The 24,054-nt window shown below is 35.9% G+C and overlaps 1 protein-coding gene across 6 annotated transcripts in view; it reads left to right on the forward strand.

The window, feature by feature from the left end:
• GABRB2 (gamma-aminobutyric acid type A receptor subunit beta2) overlaps positions 1-24,054 on the forward strand; it is a 251,373-nt gene that overhangs the window by 26,602 nt on the left and 200,717 nt on the right. The window contains exon 1 of one of the 6 annotated variants that reach the window (XM_049109177.1): positions 12,833-12,954. The exons of the other annotated variants lie outside the window; for them this stretch is intronic. Within the exon in view, the coding sequence (XP_048965134.1) occupies positions 12,946-12,954 (9 nt within the window). The 5' untranslated portion in view covers positions 12,833-12,945. Of the gene's footprint in view, positions 1-12,832; positions 12,955-24,054 lie in introns of those variants that run through there. 6 annotated transcript variants of the gene reach the window in all.

Here is a 24,054-nt window from a genome sequence, read left to right on the forward strand (position 1 = left end):
TTTATCTTTAATGTTCTTATAATTCACTTAGTGGTAAATTATCCTAAAAGCAAGTAGCTATGGTTCATTTTCTGCTCCATTTTTTTTTTTTTTTTCTTTTTTTTTTTTTTTTTTTTTGTGGTAAATGTTTTTTTTTTTTTTTTTTTTTTTTTTTTTTTTTTTTTATTGGTGTTCAATTTACTAACATACAGAATAACACCCAGTGCCCGTCACCCATTCACTCCCACCCCCCGCCCTCCTCCCCTTCCACCACCCCTAGTTCGTTTCCCAGAGTTAGCAGTCTTTATGTTCTGTCTCCCTTTCTGATATTTCCCACACATTTCTTCCCCCTTCCCTTATATTCCCTTTCACTATTATTTATATTCCCCAAATGAATGAGAACATATAATGTTTGTCCTTCTCCGACTGACTTACTTCACTCAGCATAATACCCTCCAGTTCCATCCACGTTGAAGCAAATGGTGGGTATTTGTCATTTCTAATAGCTGAGTAATATTCCATTGTATACATAAACCACATCTTCTTTATCCATTCATCTTTCGTTGGACACCGAGGCTCCTTCCACAGTTTGGCTATCGTGGCCATTGCTGCTAGAAACATCGGGGTGCAGGTGTCCCAGCGTTTCATTGCATTTGTATCTTTGGGGTAAATCCCCAACAGTGCAATTGCTGGGTCGTAGGGCAGGTATATTTTTAACTGTTTGAGGAACCTCCACACAGTTTTCCACAGTGGCTGCACCAGTTCACATTCCCACCAACAGTGTAAGAGGGTTCCCTTTTCTCCACATCCTCTCCAACATTTGTTGTTTCCTGCCTTGTTAATTTTTCCCATTCTCACTGGTGTGAGGTGGTATCTCATTGTGGTTTTGATTTGTATTTCCCTGATGGCAAGTGATGCAGAGCATTTTCTCATGTGCATGTTGGCCATGTCTATGTCTTCCTCTGTGAGATTTCTGTTCATGTCTTTTGCCCATTTCATGATTGGATTGTTTGTTTCTTTGGTGTTGAGTTTAATAAGTTCTTTATAGATCTTGGAAACTAGCCCTTTATCTGATATGTCATTTGCAAATATCTTCTCCCATTCTGTAGGTTGTCTTTGAGTTTTGTTGACTGTATCCTTTGCTGTGCAAAAGCTTCTTATCTTGATGAAGTCCCAATAGTTCATTTTTGCTTTTGTTTCTTTTGCCTTCGTGGATGTATCTTGCAAGAAGTTACTATGGCCGAGTTCAAAAAGGGTGTTGCCTGTGTTCTTCTCTAGGATTTTGATGGAATCTTGTCTCACATTTAGATCTTTCATCCATTTTGAGTTTATCTTTGTGTATGGTGAAAGAGAGTGGTCTAGTTTCATTCTTCTGCATGTGGATGTCCAATTTTCCCAGCACCATTTATTGAAGAGACTGTCTTTCTTCCAATGGATAGTCTTTCCTCCTTTATCGAATATTAGTTGCCCATAAAGTTCAGGGTCCACTTCTGGATTCTCTATTCTGTTCCACTGATCTATGTGTCTGTTTTTGTGCCAGTACCACACTGTCTTGATGACCACAGCTTTGTAGTACAACCTGAAATCTGGCATTGTGATGCCCCCAGATATGGTTTTCTTTTTTAAAATTCCCCTGGCTATTCGGGGTCTTTTCTGATTCCACACAAATCTTAAAATAATTTGTTCTAACTCTCTGAAGAAAGTCCATGGTATTTTGATAGGGATTGCATTAAATGTGTATATTGCCCTGGGTAACATTGACATTTTCACAATATTAATTCTGCCAATCCATGAGCATGGAATATTTTTCCATCTCTTTGTGTCTTCCTCAATTTCTTTCAGAAGTGATCTATAGTTTTGAGGGTATAGATCCTTTACATCTTTGGTGAGGTTTATTCCTAGGTATCTTATGCTTTTGGGTGCAATTGTAAATGGGATTGACTCCTTAATTTCTCTTTCTTCAGTCTCATTGTTAGTGTATAGAAATGCCACTGACTTCTGGGCATTGATTTTGTATCCTGCCACGCTACCGAATTGCTGTATGAGTTCTAGCAATCTTGGGGTGGAGACTTTTGGGTTTTCTATGTAGAGTATCATGTCATCGGCGAAGAGGGAGAGTTTGACTTCTTCTTTGCCAATTTGAATGCCTTTAATGTCTTTTTGTTGTTTGATTGCTGAGGCTAGGACTTCCAGTACTATGTTGAATAGCAGTGGTGAGAGTGGACATCCCTGTCTTGTTCCTGATCTTAGGGGAAAGGCTCCCAGTGCTTCCCCATTGAGAATGATATTTGCTGTGGGCTTTTCATAGATGGCTTTTAAGATGTCGAGGAATGTTCCCTCTATCCCTACACTCTGAAGAGTTTTGATCAGGAATGGATGCTGTATTTTGTCAAATGCTTTCTCTGCATCCAATGAGAGGATCATATGGTTCTTGGTTTTTTCTCTTGCTGATATGATGAATCACATTGATTGTTTTACGGGTGTTGAACCAGCCTTGTGTCCCAGGGATAAATCCTACTTGGTCATGGTGAATAATTTTCTTAATGTACTGTTGGATCCTATTGGCCAGTATCTTGTTGAGAATTTTTGCATCCATGTTCATCAGGGATATTGGTCTGTAATTCTCCTTTTTGGCGGGGTCTTTGTCTGGCTTTGGAATTAAGGTGATGCTGGCTTCATAGAACGAATTTGGAAGTACTCCATCTCTTTCTATCTTTCCAAACAGCTTTAGGAGAATAGGTATGATTTCTTCTTTAAACGTTTGATAAAATTCTCCTGGGAAGCCATCTGGCCCTGGACTCTTGTGTCTTGGGAGGTTTTTGATGACTGCTTCAATTTCCTCCCTGGTTATTGGCCTGTTCAGGTTTTCTATTTCTTCCTGTTCCAGTTTTGGTAGTTTGTGGCTTTCCAGGAATGCGTCCATTTCTTCTAGATTGCCTAATTTATTGGCGTATAGCTGTTCATAATAGGTTTTTAAAATCGTTTGTATTTCCTTGGTGTTGGTAGTGATCTCTCCTTTCTCATTCATGATTTTATTAATTTGAGACTTCTCTCTCTTCTTTTTAATAAGGCTGGCTAATGGTTTATCTATCTTATTAATTCTTTCAAAGAACCAACTCCTGGTTCTGTTGATCTGTTCCACAGTTCTTCTGGTCTCGATTTCGTTGAGTTCTGCTCCGAATCTTTATTAGCTCCCTTCTTCTCTTGGGTGTAGGATCTATTTGCTGTTTTTTCTCTAGCTCCTTTATGTGTAAGGTTAGCTTTTGTATTTGAGTTCTTTCCAGTTTTTGAATGGATGCTTGTATTGCGATGTATTTCCCCCTTAGGACTGCTTTTGCTGCATCCCAAAGATTTTGAACGGTTGTATCTTCATTCTCATTAGTTTCCATGAATCTTTTTAATTCTTCCTTAATTTCCTGGTTGACCCTTTTATCTTTTAGCAGGATGGTCCTTAACCTCCATGTGTTTGAGGTCCTTCCAAACTTCTTGTTGTGATTTAGTTCTAATTTCAAGGCATTATGGTCCGAGAATATGCAGGGGACAATCCCAATCTTTTGGTATCGGTTCAGACCCGATTTGTGACCCAATATGTGGTCTATTCTGGAGAAAGTTCCATGTGCGCTTGAGAAGAATGTGTATTCAGTTGAGTTTGGATGTAAAGTTCTGTAGATATCTGTGAAATCCATCTGGTCCAGTGTATCATTTAAAGCTCTCGTTTCTTTGGAGATGTTTTGCTTAGAAGACCTATCGAGTATAGAAAGAGCTAGATTGAAGTCACCAAGTATAAGTGTATTATTATCTAAGTATTTCTTCACTTTGGTTAATAATTGATTTATATATTTGGCAGCTCCCACATTCGGAGCATATATATTGAGGATTGTTAAGTCCTCTTGTTGAATAGATCCTTTAAGTATGATATAGTGTCCCTCTTCATCTCTCACTACAGTCTTTGGGGTAAATTTTAGTTTATCTGATATAAGGATGGCTACCCCTGCTTTCTTTTGAGGACCATTCGAATGGTAAATGGTTCTCCAACCTTTTATTTTCAGGCTGTAGGTGTCCTTCTGTCTAAAATGAGTCTCTTGTAGACAGCAAATAGATGGGTCCTGCTTTTTTATCCAGTCTGAAACCCTGCGCCTTTTGATGGGGTCATTAAGCCCGTTCACATTCAGAGTTACTATTGAGAGATATGAGTTTAGTGTCATCATGATATCTATTCAGTCTTTGTTTTTGTGGACTGTTCCACTGAACTTCTTCTTAAAGGGGAATTTTAAGAGGCCCCCTTAAAATTTCTTGCAGAGCTGGTTTGGAGGTCACATATTCTTTTAGTTGCTGCCTGTCTTGGAAGCTCTTTATCTCTCCTTCCATTTTGAATGAGAGCCTTGCTGGATAAAGTATTCTTGGTTGCATGTTCTTTTCATTTAGGACCCTGAATATATCCTGCCAGCCCTTTCTGGCCTGCCAGGTCTCTGTGGAGAGGTCTGCTGTTACCCTAATACTCCTCCCCATAAAAGTCAGGGATTTCTTGTCTCTTGCTGCTTTAAGGATCTTCTCCTTATCTTTGGAATTTGCAAGCTTCACAATTAAATGTCGAGGTGTTGAACGGTTTTTATTGATTTTAGGGGGGGATCTCTCTATTTCCTGGATCTGAATGCCTGTTTCCCTTCCCAGATTAGGAAAGTTTTCAGCTAGAATTTGTTCAAATACATATTCTGGCCCTCTGTCCCTTTCGGCGCCCTCGGGAACCCCAATTAAACGTAGGTTTTTCTTCCTCAGGCTGTCGTTTATTTCCCTTAATCTATCTTCATGGTCTTTTAATTGTTTGTCTCTTTTTTCCTCAGTTTCCCTCTTTGCTGTCAACTTGTCTTCTAGGTCACTCACTCGTTCTTCCACCTCGTTAACCCTCGTCGTTAGGACTTCTAGTTTGGATTGCATCTCATTCAATTGGTTTTTAATTTCTGCCTGATTAGCTCTAAATTCTGCAGTCATGAAGTCTCTTGAGTCCTTTATACTTTTTTCTAGAGCCACCAGTAGCTGTATAATAGTGCTTCTGAATTGGCTTTCTGACATTGAATTGTAATCCAGATTTTGTAACTCTGTGGGAGAGAGGACTGTTTCTGATTCTTTCTTTTGAGGTGAGGTTTTCCTTCTAGTCATTTTGCTCAGTGCAGAGTGGCCAAAAGCAAGTTGTATTGGGAAAAAGAGAAAAAGAGAGGAGAGAAAGAAGGAAAGAAAAGAGAAAGAGAAAAAAAAGGGAAGAAAAAGAAAAAAAAAACGAAAAAAAAAAAAAAAAAAAGAAGAAGAAAAAGAGAAAGAAAAAGAAAGGAGAAAAAAAGGGGGTGGGGGAAGGAAACAGATCAAAAAGCAAAACAAAACAAAAACAAAAACAAAAACAAACAAACAAAAAAAGAACCACCGGGGAGTATCTTCTGATTCTGTGTTCTTTAAGTCCCTTGGCTTCTCCTGGAAGTTGTCAGTCTAGCTGGTGTTCTGGGGGAGGGGCCTGTTGTGCTGATTTTCAGGTGTTAGCAGTTGGGGGAGCTGCTGTGCCCCTGCCTGGTGCAGGGCTCGGTGGGGGTTGTTTACCCCGTGAGGCTGCAGGAGGAACAGCCCCAGTGGCGGGGCAGCTCTGGAAACCTGGATTCAGCTCCGGCAGGAACTCCGGAGCTCTCCGTCTGCAGGGCCTGGAGGCTCCGGGGCGGGGCCGCTGATCTGCTCAGCTCCGGGCAGGAGCGTCCTCGCTGTCCTGGGCCCTCCCGGCCTCTGCCTGTCCCGGGGGAGGCCGGATCCTGGGCTGTGTCCCGGCGCCCTGTGTCCCGGCGCCTGCGCTGGTGGATTCGCGCTCCCGGGCCGCGCAACCCCCTCCGCGGAGCCGCCGCCCGAGCCCCTCCGAGCTGCTCCTGGAACCGCGCAGCCCCCTCCGCACGGAGCCTCTTCTTCTGCCCGAGCCCCTCCGAGCTGCTCCCGGGGCCGCGCAGCCCCCTCCGCGGAGCCGCCGCCCGAGCCCCTTCAGCTGCTCCGGGTCCCGCCGGGTCCCGCCGTGCGCGCTGCAGCCCTTAGGGAGCTCGGCGCACTCTCCTGGGCGCGCAGTTGCTGTTACTGTCCCCGGGAGCCCGAGGGCCTCCTCGCCCTCCTGGTCCTGCTCCAACTCCCCACGAGCCCCTTTCCCCCGGGAAGGTCGGTGCAGCTCCTGCTCCTCCGGGACGGGGCTCTCCTGTCCTGGGGACACTCCCCCGGCCTCAGCCCGGCTCCTCGCGGGGCCCCTCCCCCTCGGAGGCCTTTGTTCCTTTATTTCTTTTTCCTCGTCTTCCTACCTGGATAGAAGCGCGAACTCTTCTCACTGTAGCATTCCAGCTGGTCTCTCTTTAAATCTCAGGCCGAATTCATAGATTTTCAGGATAATTTGAAGGTTTTCTAGGTAGTTTGGTGGAGACAGGTGATTTGGAGACCCTACTCCTCCGCCATCTTGCTCCTCCCCCCCATTTTCTGCTCCATTTTAATGAAAAATCTAACATCAACATTGGCTAAAGAAAGGAAAAACAATATTGGAAAAGATAGCTATAAAAGAAAATATGGTCATGGTGTTAGATGCCATTTAAATAGTCAAATGTATTTTCTATTATACCTTGACCTTGCTTTGCTTATTGGAAAGATTTCTTAGACGTAACTTTAATATCACATGATTTATAAACAAAACTATGGAATGACTTGCAAAATTTCATCTTTCCTCACCTTCATTCACTTTAAATTATTATTTTTTGTCACATTAAGTTGGGATATTATTTTTTACTTTAATTTCTTTCTGTATTTTATTTGGTAATTTCAAACCGTCTCTTGATAGCTTTTTGCTTTATTTTATAAATGCCTGAATCTTTGATGAGACTTACATGTAAAAAGTTCTTTAAAAATAGTTAATTTCTTCAACATGAAAACATTTGTATTGTAACTACCTTTGTTGAATCCTTAAGGTTTCATTGTGAGGCTTCACAGATTTTTCCCTTCATCAGTAGAGATTGAGTAGCCACCTTTAGTGATAAAATGATTCTCAGAAGGGTAGGTACCTAGAGGAGAGCTCCATAAGCTTCCTGTATAAATTAATGGGTATGTTTCTGGAAAAACTATTCCTATTTAAACAAGCAGTGATGCCTTACTGTAGGCCAAATATAATCGCTGTATCTGAAGCAAAGCAGTTTGAATTGCATGATAATTGGAATGAACATATGGTGAGCCCACTCTGACTCTATATGTGTAGATGGATCAATTTCTAGTCTCTTTTCAAAGTGTTACCAGTTCTGCTGTGGCTCATGGTCTCCAGAAGGAAACCTCTGACCTGCCTATTCATGTCTTTTCTGGTGTATGTTAAAGGGTATAGTGGTTTTCAAAATAACTTAGCATCCAAACTTAACCCTTGTGTACAGACTCTGAATAGCCATCTGAACATGTTCATTACCACTTCAAAAATTCTGCCCTGAACCTACATAGAGTTCTTTATTAACCTTATAAAATTCAAAGGTAGTTGTTTTTAGGTTGGTCCTAAGAAGCTGCCACTATTGTTTTCCAAGGTGATTTGTTTCAAGAGTTAGTAAATTCTTTTACAAACTAAAATTTGATTGTGGAGTTTAGGTCAAGGGCTTGTGTTATAGGTATGGCACAAAGAATTCTGATTTCATTTATAAATTTCAGTCTGTAAATGTCATTTTTTACATTTGAAAATAATGTGCAGACTTTAAGATGCTTTCTCAAAATACCCAGTGACTTTATCAGTGTCCTTTTTATCAATACCTTGCACTAATCAGAGCATCTCTCTGTTATGTGGATATATTTTGAGCAAGTTTTAGAAATCTGGCTTCTGTGGTATGCAGTGTTTATGAATTTTGTGCTCTGTATAATCAAGAAGAATTTTATAGTCAAGCAGCATGACCTAAAAAGACTGGTTTTTGGTGGGATCATAGATGGCATTAAATATATTTTCTCTTTTTACAATCAAATGTACTTTCTACCATAAATTCTTGGAAAAGTTAGGGAACCTCATAGGACTTTAAGAGGCCATGAAAGACATTAGAGGTCTATCCTGACTACCTGTCCTTCAGTTAAGTTACAGCAATAGGATGGTAATATCTACAACTGCAGTTGTGTATATAAGGCCCCTTTTTTTGAATGGATTAAAACTTGGTCTTCATATTCCTTTTACTTCATTGTTTACCTCACTGGAATTTTTCTAGATCAAAAACTTGTTTTTTTCAAAGGAATTCTATCTGTTCATACTTCTTATTTTATATGGCATAATTAGAAAATAAGAAGTTTTTCCCATGTGGTGCAGAAGGGAGGGTTGGCTAAGCTCTTTTACTTAAAATATTCCTCAGTGTTCTCTCATGAACAAATCAGAAACCTTTAGTTATATTTTGTCATCAGTGCATTATTTCAATCACACTTTCCTCTCACCAAAATTTAGTTAGGGTGTATTCATTAGAATTGGCCCTATAAACCATTCTTGTGGCACTAAGGCACCATTTTATGACTTATTATGACCCATTTTGTGCAGTCTGAGCATAGAGAGTGATGCAGTTAGTGGGTCACTGCAATCACTTTAATGACCCGCCAAATTACACCGGGTACCTGGAGAGGCAGTTTACATCAGTTTGCTCTCTAAGTTTTCTTCCAAGCCACAATGAAGATTAGTATTACTGACATAAAAATGTATATGGGCAACTATATATTACCCCAGCTGAGTTCAACCAAAGTCACAGCATAAAACAGTGGTTATCCACCATACTTATAAGTCAAGATGGAAGTTAGCCCCTTTAATTCTAATGCATATTCTTTCTTTAATAACTTTACCCTTTGCTGTACAAATTTAGTATCAGAAACTCAAATTTGAGTTAATCCCAGCCATAAGGATCTAGTGTTATATATCCTATCAGATACAGTTTTTTTTTTTCTTGAAAGATGTTTTTGGAAGTTACAGTATTAAGACCTTTCTTGGTTTTACAGAATACATTTATGAATTTTTTTAAAAGCTTTTAAGGAATCTCTACATCCAAACATGGGGCTCGAACTTACAACCCTGAGAGCAAGAGTTGCACATTCCACCGACTGAGCCAGCCAGACACCCCTACGTTTATGAATTTTAGAACATGAAAATGGACAAAAAAAGCGGGTTTTTTCATCAGTTTCTTTTGTATTATCTAAGAAAGGGCAGCAGATAATATATCTTAACAGTGGCTAAGTTAATATTTTTATTGGAGGCCAGGAGATCTTTCATCAGGGTCAATAATCTAACCCCGGGAGTGATGGAAGAAGGAAACTTTCATTTCTTTCAAGTATACCATAATGATAACTGCATATACTAATACTATTTATCTTGTCCCAATTCCACCTACATCCCAGCTGTCTGTGTGAAAAGTTTGGGCACAAACATCTAATAATATTTCATATAATATCCCACAACATGCCAGTTTCTGTCCTGTTAATTTATATATTCATATCAGGAATTGTCCAACCTATCAGATTCAGCTACAGAGCAGAAAAGAGCATAGCAAAATATCTGGGGAAAAATGGTGCTGCTTTATACACAAAAAAAGATTGAGACAGAAGTCTAAGTGAGCAATACATTATTGCTAGAAAAAAAAAGTAAAGACATATCAAAGACTGGGAACTAATAGAGCTGAATGGAATGTTTTTCAGTTTCTTGGGTCAGAGCTCTATTTTTATTTTTGTTACCTGGGCTATTGGTAGCAGTCCATTGTGCCTTTTTGTTTTGATTAATTGAATATGGATTAAGGAAAAACAATTTTGGAAGTTTGTAATTTCTTAGTAAGAATATTCCATGAAATGTGCTGGGCATTATATAAAGTCCATTGTGTTTAAATCTTCCTCAAAGACAAGAATCAGGTTTTCTCTTACTTTGCAAATCCTGAAGCACATATAATAGAAGAGTATGGCATATCAGAAACAGCATTACTCTTAAATATAAACAAAATAGCTGAATTCCAGTTTATTTGGTCCCTTATTAATTATATGTATGTGTGAAGCCCTGTGGGGAGTCTTCACTGTATTTCTTATCTTCACTTTCCTTTTCCTTAGTTTGGACACAGAAATGATTACCACTGGATGCTGTGATAAAATCATGTATGTCTTTTGCAGAAACCATGGTATCCATAGTGATTACGAAGAAGGCTTTAGAAATCATGCAAAACATAGATAATAATATTTACTTCACAAAGTTGTGAGAATTAAGTAAAAGAGTATATAAAGCCCTTACTGAAGTTTCAGGCCATATACTAAGCACTCAATAAATATTAGCTAAAGTGTTAAACAGTATAAATGGCAAACGGAGATAAAATCAATCAACAAAAATAAAAAACTTCTTATTTATTTAAGTCTTATTATATGAAAGTTATGCTAATAAGGACTTTCTTACAGATGAGAGAAGTAGGAATGAGAGATAAAATACAATACACTCAACTAGCAAATCTAGGGTCAAGATTCAAAGTCTTGCAAATGATACTCCAAAGTCTGTGCTTATTTTCTGTAGTGGCTGCCTCTTGACAAACCTCCATAAAGTAACAGGCAGGAAAGCGACCATAGAATTGTGTCAATGCCAGGTTAGTCATACACTGACTTCCTCACACCTTTCTAGTGTGGCATGCTGTTTGTTCTTTTGTCCTACCTAAATTATAATGTACGTTTTTGATACCTGTTGATTAGTCCATAAACTGAAGCTAAACATGTTTTCTTACCTATAAAACAAATATGCTGATGATGTTTTGAAACTAATTGAGAATTACATTTTTACTATCTTAGAAATAATCTTAAAGAATTATAGATACAGAGTAGGAATTCACAATTTTGTTGTTGCCATTAACAAGAAAGGGAGAAATTCCTTTATCAGCTCTTTAGCATGTGCTTCTAACTTTTAATTCTAAGAAGCTTAGTTAATGCATTTGCATGGTAATTAAAAATCAGTGACGTTTAAAGGAACTTAAACCTAGTGTGGAATTAATGGGATATGTGAAGCATACAGGAACTTAAATATTTTGTTTGGATAATTAAACTGCTTAGAAAAAATGAAAACAGGAAAATCTCTAGTAAAATTGAGTTTCTCACAGCTTTACTTATATGCAATTCATTCATTTTCCAAATTAAAAAGATCTATTTTGTAAATTGTCTCCTGGGTAGAGTGGTATATATTTTCTAATAATAGACTCATATTGCTGAAAACAAATATTTATTTTAGTGGGGTCTTTTTTACATTATTCTAATTTCCTTTCCATTCACATTTAGTCAAAATGTTAAATAACTGATGGTAGGAATATTTTTAATGAAAAAAATGATGACAAAGAATAGATTGACTTCATAGACTAAGTTTATTTTCCCTAACATGGTCTTTTTTTTTTTTATCTAAGCCATATTTCAAGTGAACTCAGTAGCTGTTGAAGTTAACTGATATAAATGAATATACTATTATTACATACAGCAGTATCAACAAATACGGATCAATGATATTGTAACGGCTAATTTTATGTGTCAACTTGACCCTGGCTAATACAAGTATTCTAACTACTCCTTAATGAGAACTTGCTGTAAGGCTTTGTGTTAACATATATTTTCTTAAAAAGTAATTAATGATTATGAGGCTAGGGTATATTTAATGTGAAGAAACTAGAGATTAGAAAGCGTAACCAATCTTCTAAACTCACACATCTCATGAATGATAAAGACTGGTTTGATTCAAAATTCAAGCTAAGGTTTGGGATGACTAGAATGCAGAGTAGTATGTGGACGTCAGTCTTGGCTGGGGAATCTGGGAGACCTCAGCAGGGGAGAGTTGTCCAAAGGGCCATTGTTCTACTGTGGCTAGATCTACTGTACCTAGAGTTCATAATCAGTGCCTGTTATTTCTCATGCCTACTGAGAACCATTTTGGGGCAGTTATAGCTTACAAGAATGATTCCTTTAAAAATGTATATACTTTTTTGGGCTCCTGGGTGGCTCAGTTCTTTGGAGGTCTGCTTTTGGATCAGGTCATGATCTCAGGGTCCTGGGACTGAGCCCCTCCTCTATCAGGCTCCCTGCTCAACAGGGAGTCTGCTTATCTCTCTCCTACCTGCCCCCTCGCTTATGATCTCTCTCTCTCTCTCTAAAATAAATAAATAAAATCTAAAAAAAAGTGTATATGCTTTAATGATAAAGAGAAGACAAAAGAATTTACTTTCTCTTTCTTGTTTTCATCTATTTATTCAACAAATACTCACTAAGCATTCATTCTAGGATAAACATTCTTCTATGTATTTCATATTTTAAGGAGATAAAAAGATGAATGAAACAGACCATATCTTTCATCTTATGTGCTACTTCTATAGGAGACAAACAATAATCAAGTGAACATGCAAATAAGAATATTACACAGTCTGTGAAGGCAGTAAACAGAATATGGAAGTGATGGGTATGATGAGAGAGAAGCTTACCAGTGGAGGGACTGTTTTGAAACAGGGGTTGGATTTCTAAAGAAGTTGCATTTAAGCTTGTAATAAAGAATAAGAGGAAGCTACTCTTGGGAAGTGTTGAGGGAAGAGTATCCAAAACCCTGGTTAGATAATCAGCAAACACATTTGCAACCGTTTAAGCAAAAGTGTCAGGTGATGAGCACATCACTGTGCTGTGGGGAGCTGTGATTATAAAGTTCTGGAATGAAATCACACTTGGCTAATATTTTTGGCAAGAGAAGAGTATAACTATATGAAAAATATTTGCTTTCTTGCTCCAGATGAAATGGAGCCAAAATTGTGTGACTTTAAAATGAATTTGTCTTTGAAGAAGCAATCAAATGATGAAGAAGCCAGATTTTGGTAACATATAGGTTATCTCCAGCTTCACTGTAGTTAGCATTTCCAGTGTGATTTTTTTGTTGTTGCTGTTGCAATTTCTTTCCATTGGTAGTCAGTTTTAGTTGGGATCTATGGACACATGTTACAGGTGAGAGTAGTAGAGATTTTCTCTAACTCCTAGCATGTAAATAAATAAATAAATCCTAGTAGGTTACTATAAAATCCTGTTTTAAATTTGTTCTGTTTGGTGATATTAATCATTGGTTTTTCAAAATAAATATTTTAAAAACCTATGCTAAAAATAGTATTTGGATATATTTCTTATGCTAAAATATTATTTTGCATTTGTGGCTTTGTTGGAATCTATCACTTTTTAACTGAAATGACAGCAAGTTTGTTTGTTTTGTTTTAATTAGTAGCTTCGTAAGGATAACTTACGTAGTATGTACCTGGGTAGTGGGTGTTATGAATGTTTCAATGTTTTATACTTATCCATATTTTTAAAGGTTTTTCCAAAATGTGTACTTTATAGTCTGAAAAGGATATACCTTGGGATTAAAATTCAGTTGTTTTATACAATATATAATTCTTTTTGTGTAAGAAAAGAGCAAGATTTTCCAAAAGTATTGATTTGTCTTTTGAAGTTTCTTATGCCTTTGATTTTGGTGTAGATTAGTATGGAACCTCTGCCATCAGACCAAATCTATTCAGGAGAATTAGCCCTATGATCATATAATTAGTATATATGTGAGGTTGCTGCTTTCTCAATTATTGTGGACTAGCCCTTTTGTTTTACTATGAAACTAACTATGATATGGTAAAATAACTGATTGTTACCATAACCTGTTTATCATTATCCTGACTACTGTGGTGTGGAAAGAATATGGTTGTGAGCCTCTAGCAATTATGGATAAAGCCTTAAAAGACCAAAGAAATATAATAGAAGATTTAAAAAAATGGAGATACTAAAATCATCATAAAAAGTTAATTTTTCTTCCTCCTTGCCTTCTTTCCATAATGCTTTTTTTTTTTTTAATAAAGCCTAAGTGGTAGACTTAACATTGGGTTGTTTGGTATATTGATAGATATGCAAGAGAAAAACACCCCACATTATCCCCTAGACTAGAGTAGCAATCTAGGCTTAAATAATTAAAAATCACAGATACTATGTAACAAAATAACTTTTTAAAGAGTTTAGTGGGATAATTTTATTCTTTTCATTTATGCTAAAAAGAATTTTCTGAGAAGGTAAAGGTCAGCTAGATCTTAAGTAGTTATAATGAACAAGCTTTATAAAAAAGATCATGCTAGTCAAAATGTGAAGAAAGGAATGAAACTTGAGGCTGGACGGGATGTAGGAAGTAAAACAGAAGGTTAAGCAGAGGAGATGGCAATTTTCCTTAGGACAGTTACAGTGGGATATAGAGGAGGGGCTTATATTCATCCACTGAGTTGTTCTGGTTGGATAATGTCAGTGTTCTGACTGTTCAGTTTACTTACCATACTGGGTATAATATCTTAACAGTGATGCATGGGAGGTGGGGTGATATGGGAATGACATGAAGTGAGGATTGAGAAAAAGGAGTCAGAGTGAAAAAGATAGACATGTAAACAAATAGTGTAATACAGTGCTACAAGTGTGGTAATCGACATGGCTATATATAAGATGGAGCTGTTTCTAAGGAGAGAATGATTCACTCTATGAGGATGTCAGAGAAGACTTTTTAGAGATTGTGATGCCTGAGCTGATTTTTCTCATGCAAAAGAATGGGATATAGGCTTTTCAGGCAAAAGAAACAGCATATGCCAAATTTTCAAGTAATAAAACTGAATGTGATGTTCAAGGACATATATATGGATTGATACTGCTAGACTGTAGTGCACAAAATGCGAAGGCATGGTAGAGATATTACTGGAAAGCTATTTTATCCTGCAAAACATTGGAATGCATGGAAATCATTGAAGTTCACTTAGCTAATCATATTTAATATATGCTTTGTATCTGATATTGTACTGGTTTTGGGGGGACGTTAGTCAAAGAGTGAATTGTCCATGCTATGTTTTACATCTATTATTTTGAGACTAATGCAAAGTGAATGAAATAAGAGAGATCTAGTACTCCATTTATGTAGTATTGCCTCATTTCATTATATAGCTATCTGTAATGGAGTTAAGTATTACTTGTTCAAAAAGGATCCACAAAGCCTATCCAAAGAGAATAGCTTAAAGGAAATTAGGTTGTTCTGGCAAATTAATTCTATCTTATTTATACAATGGTGGTTTACAGATTTCTATGACTTATTTTTATGATATTGGGAGAAAATGTAATGATTCTGTGGTCATGTACAAAGATGATCATAAATATGATGTGTGAAGCCAATTAAGAATAAGAGATAGAATAATTTGGCCTACACTATTATGCATCAGTGGCAGGGCAAGATATTGTACACTTACCCTTTTACCTACTAAGTATATTCTTCAGGTTTTTACATAATTGCCTCCTTCTTGTAGAAACTATAGGTACAGTCGTATTTTTTTCTTTAGAAACCTGGACAGTTTATTTTCCTTATTGTGAATTTAATTAAACATTACCTATCATAGTTTATTTTAATGTCCTTCTGCTTGCTAAAGTGACAACAACTTGAAAGGAGGGGTGTTGTCTTAACCCACTTTTTGGCACGATAGTGCCATAGTCAGTGTAGTAGTCATTTTGGATCAGAGAAATTGGATTCAGATCCTAGCCACTATCTTTCAAGCCTCATCAATAAAATGGGGACAATACTGTTACCCATCTTAATAGAGTGTTTTTTAAAAAGATTTTATTTATTTGAGAGGGCAAGAGTGAGAGAGATCACAGAAAGAGAGGAAGAGAGAGAAGCAGACTTGCCGCTGAGCAGGAAGCCCAATGCAGGGCTTTATCTCAGGATCCTGAGATCATGACCTGAACCAAAGGCAAATGCTTAACTGACTGAGCCACCCAGGCGCCCCTTAATATAGTCTTTATTTATCAATTGTCTTCCTCTTGTAGAGTGTAAGCTTTAAGAGAACAAAGAATTTGGGGCGCCTGGGTGGCTCGGCCAGTTAAGTGACCAACTCTTGATTTTCGCTTAGGTCATCAATCTCAGGGTTGTGGGATCAAGCCTTCTGTGGGGCTCTGCACTCAGCAGGGAGTCGATTTGAGGTTGTCTTCCTCTCCCTCTGTTCCCCCCCGCCCTGCTTGTGTGCTCTCTCTCTCTAAAAAAATGAATCTTTAAAAAAGAGAGAGAGAACAAAGAACTTGACATCTAGTTTAGTTTGTCTCCAGTATCTAGAACATTGCTTTACACAATAGAAGTTCTTAATGAATGTTTGTGGAATATATGTATTAATAGATAGCATATATAGCTATATAAAATTTTTGTGAGGGCTAAATAAGTTTGAATCTATAAATTTTTTAGCATAGTATCTCTCATAGAATAGGCATTTAGTAATATATACATATATAAATTTTTTTACTAAATAGCTAGTATTAAAACATTTATCTTAAAACGGTATTTGAACATTGTTGTTCAAATCTTTTTGTATACATCTTTCCTTGTATAAATACCCAGTACTAGGTGAGATTAGTGGGTCTTGTGTAGATGTTTAACTATAAGAAACTGGCCAACTCTTTTCCAAAGTAGTTATTTCATTTTACACTTCCACCAGCAGTGTATGAAAATTTGGGTTGCTCCATATCCTTGCCAATCGTTGGTGTTGTTCTTTATAAATTTAGCCATTCTAGTGGGGGTGTAGTGGTATCTCATTGTGGTTTCAATTTGCATTTTCTCTGATGACTAATGCTGTTGAGCAATTTTTCATATGCTTATTGGCCGGTTTGCATATCTTCTTTTGTAAAATGTCTGTTTTAGTCTTGTTCATTTTTAGTTGGGTTGTTTGTCATTTTATTATTGAGTTGTAGCACTTATGGATCTACATTCTGGGTACAGTCCCTTACAAGATTGTCTCTATCTCTATCTCTATCTCTATCTCTGTCTCTGTCTCTGTCTCTATCTCTATCTATCTTTATCTCTATCTCCATCCCTATCTCTATATCTATCTCTTTTTTTATCTCCATCTCTATATATAGTTTTTCCTCCTAGCCTGTGGTTTGCCTATTCATTTTCATAACAACCTTTTTTCCCCTTCAGTAATTTTATTTCAAAATAATTTTAGATTTACAGAGGAGTTGCAAAGATAGTACAGAGAGTTCCCAAATACCCTCCCCCTAGCTTTGTCTATTGTTAACATCTTACATAACATTTATCAAAACTAAGAAACTAACATTGGTACAATACTATTAAATAAACTACAGACTATTCAGATTTTCCTAGTTTTTCCACTAATGTCCTTTTTCTGTTTCAGAATCCAATCCAGGATACCATATACATCTAGTTTTCATTTCTCTTCCAGTCTGTGACAGTTTCCTGGGCAGGTCCTGTCTTTTATGACCTCAAAAATCTTTAAAAGTCCAGTAATTTATTTTTTAGAATATGCCTCAGTTGGATTTAACAGGTTTTTTGTTTAGTTTTGTTTTATTTTGTTTTGATTGAGCAGAATTTTTAAAACTTTCAATGGAGTTCAATTTGTCAATGTTTTCTTACCTATTTTATGTTTTCTGTATCCTATTCAAGAAACCTCTGGATGTCCAAGTTTACAAAGATATTCTATATTTTCTTAGAAGCTTTGTAGTTGTGGCTTTTGTGTTTAGGTCTATGATCCAAGTTAAGTTAATATCTAAGGATTGAGATAAGAGATCAAAGTTCTGTTTTTTTAATGGATAATTAATTAGTTTTCCAACATTGCCTATTTAAAAGATTGACCCTTTTTCATTGTATTGCTATGATGCCATTGTTAAAAAATATGCAAGTATGGGTCTATTGCTGGATTCTAGTCTGTTTCATTGCTCTGTTTGTCTCTTATGCTGATATTGTAGCTTTAGATCAGAGGTATATAAACATTTTCTTAAAGGGCCAGGTAGTATTTTAGATTTGCTGGATATAAGATCTCTCTTAAAATTACTCAGTTCTGTTGTAGCATAGATAATAGACAAGTAAATTGCTTTTGCTATGTTTCACTAGAATTTTATTTACAAAAACAAGCAGCCAGCCTATGGACTGTATTGTTGGTTTCTATTTCAGAGTAAGATTCGAAATCAAGTAATGTAAGTCCTCCCGATTTGGTTTTGCTTTTCCTTAGTTGTTGTGGTTATTCTAGGTCCCTTGTAGGTTTATGTAAATTGTGAAATAAGCAATTAATTTTGAAAACAATACCTGTTGAAAGATTTATTTTTATTGCATTGAATTTATAGACCAATTTGGGAAGAATTGACATTCTTAACAGTATTTTGTCTCCCAGTTCATGAGCATGATGTATTTTTTCATTGATTTAGGTCTTTTCTAATTTATTTAATAAATGTTTGTATAGAGGTATTATAGATGATTTGTTAAAATGTTTCCTAAGTATTTTTGTGGTTTTGAAGTTTTTATAAATGATATGAACTAATTTAGTTTGCAGTTTCACTACTATGAATCTGTGAGCTTCCTAAATTCCTTAGTGATCATAGTACATTTGTTTGTTTTCTTAGAGTTTTCTATGTACATAATTATCTCGTCTATGAATAAAGACAGTTATCTGTCTTCCTTTCTAATCTTTATGGTTTTCCTTATTTATTATAGTGGCTTTGATTTCCAATAAATTATTGAATAGAAGTGATGATAGCAGGGAATCTAGCTTTGATTCTGATCTCAGAAGGAAATAAATATATTTCTTAATATTAAGTATGATATTATTTTCAAATTCTTCAGAGATATCTTTTATTGGAATAAGGATGTTCCCTTCTATTTCTAATTGTAGAAATAGGTTTTTAAAAAATCATGCATGGGTGTTGAATTTTGCCATATACTTTTTCTGAGCCTAATAATACAATCATATTATTTTTCTTTTATATTATGTTAATAAGTAGGAGAAATATATTGATTTATTTAAAAATATTAATGCATGTTGACATGCCTAAGATAAACTCCATTTGATCATGCTGTATTATTCTTTTAAATTTTTTTTTTTTTTTTTTTTTTTTTTTTTTTATTGGTGTTCAATTTACTAACATACAGAATAACGCCCAGTGCCCGTCACCCATTCACTCCCACCCCCCGCCCTCCTCCCCTTCTACCACCCCTAGTTCGTTTCCCAGAGTTAGCAGTCTTTACGTTCTGTCTCCCTTTCTGATATTTCCCACACATTTCTTCTCCCTTCCCTTGTTTTCCCTTTCACTATTATTTATATTCCCCAAATGAATGAGAACATATAATGTTTGTCCTTCTCCGACTGACTTACTTCACTCAGCATAATACCCTCCAGTTCCATCCACGTTGAAGCAAATGGTGGGTATTTGTCATTTCTAATAGTTGAGTAATATTCCATTGTATACATAAACCACATCTTCTTTATCCATTCATCTTTCGTTGGACACCGAGGCTCCTTCCACAGTTTGGCTATCGTGGCCATTGCTGCTAGAAACATCGGGGTGCAGGTGTCCCGGCGTTTCATTGCATTTGTATCTTTGGGGTAAATCCCCAACAGTGCAATTGCTGGGTCGTAGGGCAGGTATATTTTTAACTGTTTGAGGAACCTCCACACAGTTTTCCAGAGTGGCTGCACCAGTTCACATTCCCACCAACAGTGTAGAGGGTTCCCTTTTCTCCGCATCCTCTCCAACATTTGTTGTTTCCTGCCTTGTTAATTTTCCCCATTCTCACTGGTGTGAGGTGGTATCTCATTGTAGTTTTGATTTGTATTTCCCTGATGGCAAGTGATGCAGAGCATTTTCTCATATGCATGTTGGCCATGTCTATGTCTTCCTCTGTGAGATTTCTGTTCATGTCTTTTGCCCATTTCATGATTGGATTGTTTGTTTCTTTGGTGTTGAGTTTAATAAGTTCTTTATAGATCTTGGAAACTAGCCCTTTATCTGATATGTCATTTGCAAATATCTTCTCCCATTCTGTAGGTTGTCTTTGAGTTTTGTTGACTGTATCCTTTGCTGTGCAAAAGCTTCTTATCTTGATGAAGTCCCAATAGTTCATTTTTGCTTTTGTTTCTTTTGCCTTTGTGGATGTATCTTGCAAGAAGTTACTGTGGCCGAGTTCAAAAAGGGTGTTGCCTGTGTTCTTCTCTAGGATTTTGATGGAATCTTGTCTCACATTTAGATCTTTCATCCATTTTGAGTTTATCTTTGTTATTCTTTTAAATTATTTGCTAATTTTTTCAAAGGATTTTGGTGTCTAAGTTTATGTGGCATGGAAAATAGGTATATAATTTTCTTTACTTGTAATATCCTTTTCTTGTTTTGGCACCAAGGTTACATTGGCTTCAGGACAGGACTTGGGAATGTTGATCTAATCATTTTTGAAGTTGTGTAAAATTTGTAACATTTCTTCTTTGTATTTGATAGTACTCACGAGTGGAGCCATCTGGGGCTATAAGGCTTCTTTATTTGCAAAAACTTTCATTACGAATTATTTTTATTTTATAGTTCTTGGGAATTTCTTGTATCATTTTTATGAGTTGTGTCTATCAATGAATTTATCCCCCTTTATCTAATTTGGAAAATGTGTGCACATAAAGTTGTTCATTGGATTTCTTTTTTTTTTCTTTCTAATGCCCTGAGGCTTTGTACTGATATTCCCTTTGGCATTTCAGATACTGGTTTGTATTTTCTCTGTATCTTCTCTCTCTCCCTCCTTCCTTCCCTCATTAATGTGGCTAAAAGTTTATCAATTTAATAGATATTTTCAAAGAATCTGCTTTTGGTCTAATCACTTTTTCTCTTATATTTATTAATTCTTTCCTTCTACTTTGTGCTTGACTTGTACTTGTTTTTATAATTCCTTACAGTGATCCTTATGTTATTAGATTTAACTATTCTTCTTTTTAAATATAGGCATATAAAGAGCTATGAATTTCTCTATAAACATTATTTAAGCTGCATCCCACAAATTTTGAAATGTTATGTTTTTGTTATTCAATTCAAAATATTTAAATATTCCTTGTGATTGCTTAAGTCATTCATGAGTTACTTAAAATTATTTTGTTTAATTTGTGTGGTTTCCATGGTTTTCTTTATTGTCATTGTTACTGAAATCTAGATTGATTCCAGTGTTGTTAGAAAACATACTATATATATATGACCTCAATCCTTATAAATTTTTGACCTTATTGAATGTCCTAGCATATAGTTTATCTTAGTGAATATTCCCTGTACACTAGAAAATTATGTGTATTCTTCTGTATGGGTACAGTGTTCTATAAATATTAGCTAGGTTATTTGGTATGTAGAGTCAATCACGTCTTCATTGTCCTTGATATTTTGGTCTACTTTATCCATCAACTACTGAAAGAAGGCTGTTAAAATTTCCAACCATAATTGTGGATTTAGTCTGTTTCTCCCCTTAGGTCTGTCAGTTTTTGCTTCATGTTTTCAAAGTTCTGTAATGAGATGTATGTGCATTTCATGTTATATCCTCTGATGAATTTGTGCTTTTTTTAGGACATTCCCTCTTGATAGTCATGTTCTTTGTCTAGAAGTCTTATTTGTCAGTTGTTAATGTTTTCACTCTAGTTTTCATGATTAGGTTTAGAACTGTGTGTGTTTGTATATTCATATATATATATATTCATTTTTTGTACCTTTCTGGATCTTTATATTTAAAATGTATCTCTTATGAACAGTGTATATTTGCGTCTTTTTTTTAAAGCCAGTTTGATAGTGTCTCTCATATAAATGGAGTAAGTGCCTTACTCCATTTATATCTTCATTTAATATACCTATTGAAATATTTGAGAGGTTAAATAAATCATCTTGCTATTTCCATTCCATTTGTCCCATTTGCCTTTTTGTTCATTTTTCCATTCTTTCCTGCCACATTTTGGATTTATTGAATATTTTTTTAAATTTTTCTTCTCTTTTTCAATTCTAGGATCTTTATTTGATTTAAAAAAAATGATTTCTATATCTCTGATGAGATTTCCTATGTTTACTTATTGTACACAGCTTTTACTTTAAATCCATGAAAATATTTATGTTTTTTTTAATGTCCCTAAGTATACCAAAATACTCCCCCTACAAAAAACAAACAAACAAACAAACAAACAAAAACAAATAAAAACAACCCTTGGTCTTCTTTTACTGACTTTTTCTCTCTTGTTTATCAGTCACCTTTTCTTTTTTTTTTTTAGTCTAGTAATTGTTGAATGTATGCTGAACTTTTGTAATTCCACATTATCAAGAATTTGTTTTTTTCCTTATCTAAAATTTGTTGAGTGTTGTGATAGGTAGTTACTTTAGTGGTGGGTTAGTTTGATCTTAGTAAGACTTGCTTTTAGGCCCTTTTTTTTTTTTTTTTGCTACAATAACCTGACTCCTAAGAAATGGCCTTTCTGAGTCTTAACTGAATGACCAGAGTGTCTCTCTGGTGTTTGTTCTCTGGATTGCTGGAGGTCCAGTGTCTGCAATCACCGTATAACACCTATAAAATTCCTAGATCCTCAGCTCACAGATGCCCCAAAATTATTTTCTTCAGGGCCTTAGAGAGTTTTACCCTATTCTAGCACTGTTTAACATTTGGCCACTTTTACTAAAAACTCCTATGGAGATTACTGGAGTTTCTTCTCTGTGTAATTCTCTCTTCTCTGGTACTCTGCTTAGTACGTTGCCCCACAAATTTCAGCCTCTTTACCAGCCCCAAGTCTTGATACCCGTTTCTTCTACTTACCAGACTACTGCTCCCTATTTAAAATATACTTCTGTCTACTGTGCTTTGAACAGTGCTTCTAGGCAGGAGGTTGTGGCGCTTGTGAACCTCACTACCTACATTTACTTCCAAGGGTCACAGCCTTCTGCTGTATTATGTTCAATACCAGAACACAGCTAACATGGTTGATTTATATATTTTATCTGGGTTTACAATTATTTACAGCAGTCACTAAAGGGAGGAGGAACATGAAGTATGGAAATGTTAGTCTTATAACCGTCAGTCTTCATAGCCAGAACCAAAAGTTAGAGATAGGTTTTAATCTCATCTTGCTTATCAAGAAATCTTTTTTCTTAAAGTTTTTAATTTATTTGACAGAGAGAGAGAGCACAAGCAGGGGGAGTGGCTGGCATAGGGTTAGGGAGAAGCAGGCTCCCCATGGAGCAGGGAGCCAATGTAGGGCTTGATCCTAGGACCCCTGGATCATGATCTGAGCCAAAGGCAGTAGCTTAATTGTCTGAGCCACCCAGGCACCCCACCTAGCATTTTTTTCAGTTGTAAAGAAGAAACATAAATATCCAGATTTGATATGTGCACAGATCACCTATAAGAAAATCAGGATCAAAAAAAAAAAAAAAAAGAAAGAAAGAAAATCAGGATCATTCCGTTCATTCATTTGGATGTACATGTGTGCATTTCATATCTGTTCTAATAAACAACTTGTCTCTTTCTTGGTGACTTCATTGAATACTGAAAATGCTGATATTTTAAGCAGTCTGTATACTTTTGTTTATCATCATTTGCACTGAAATATATGTACATCTATAGTGTAGTGAAGTTTATTATACCAAAATACTTTTTCTACTGTTTTATATTCTTATTTATATCATATTTTCTCCATCAATATGATGAAGTTACACTGAAGTTTCCATAACACAATGGAAATATAAATAATATTACCAATTATAAAAAATATAAGGCATTTTATATTAAATATGCTGACATGTTTATGTATAAGAATAAAATATAAAATATAAACATAAAATAACTATAAATAATTGTAGTTATTTGTATATAATTTTTATATTATAGATGAATTTTATGCATGTATATAAAATAAATTTAACAATAATATATTTAAGATATTTTATATATATTAATTATTTAACATGTTGCTTCAGCTTTCTTTTTTTCAAGATTTATTTATTTATTTGAGAGAGAGAAAGTGAGCACAAGCTGGGTAGAGGCAGAGAGAAAGAATATCCAAGCAGTTTCCTGCTGAGCACAGAGCGTCAATTCAGGGCTGGATCTCACAACTGATAAGATCAGGACCTGAGCCAAAGCCAAGAGTTGGACACTTAAGTGCAACTAGCCATGCAGGCATCCCACTCCAGCACTTTTTTTAGTTCTGGAAAAGAAGAAATAGATATATATCCAGATTGGATGCATGCAGATATCCCCTATAAGAAAATCAGGAT

This window comes from Canis lupus, chromosome 4, assembly GCF_003254725.2.
Source record: "Canis lupus dingo isolate Sandy chromosome 4, ASM325472v2, whole genome shotgun sequence".
NCBI classification, from domain to species: Eukaryota; Metazoa; Chordata; class Mammalia; order Carnivora; family Canidae; genus Canis; species Canis lupus.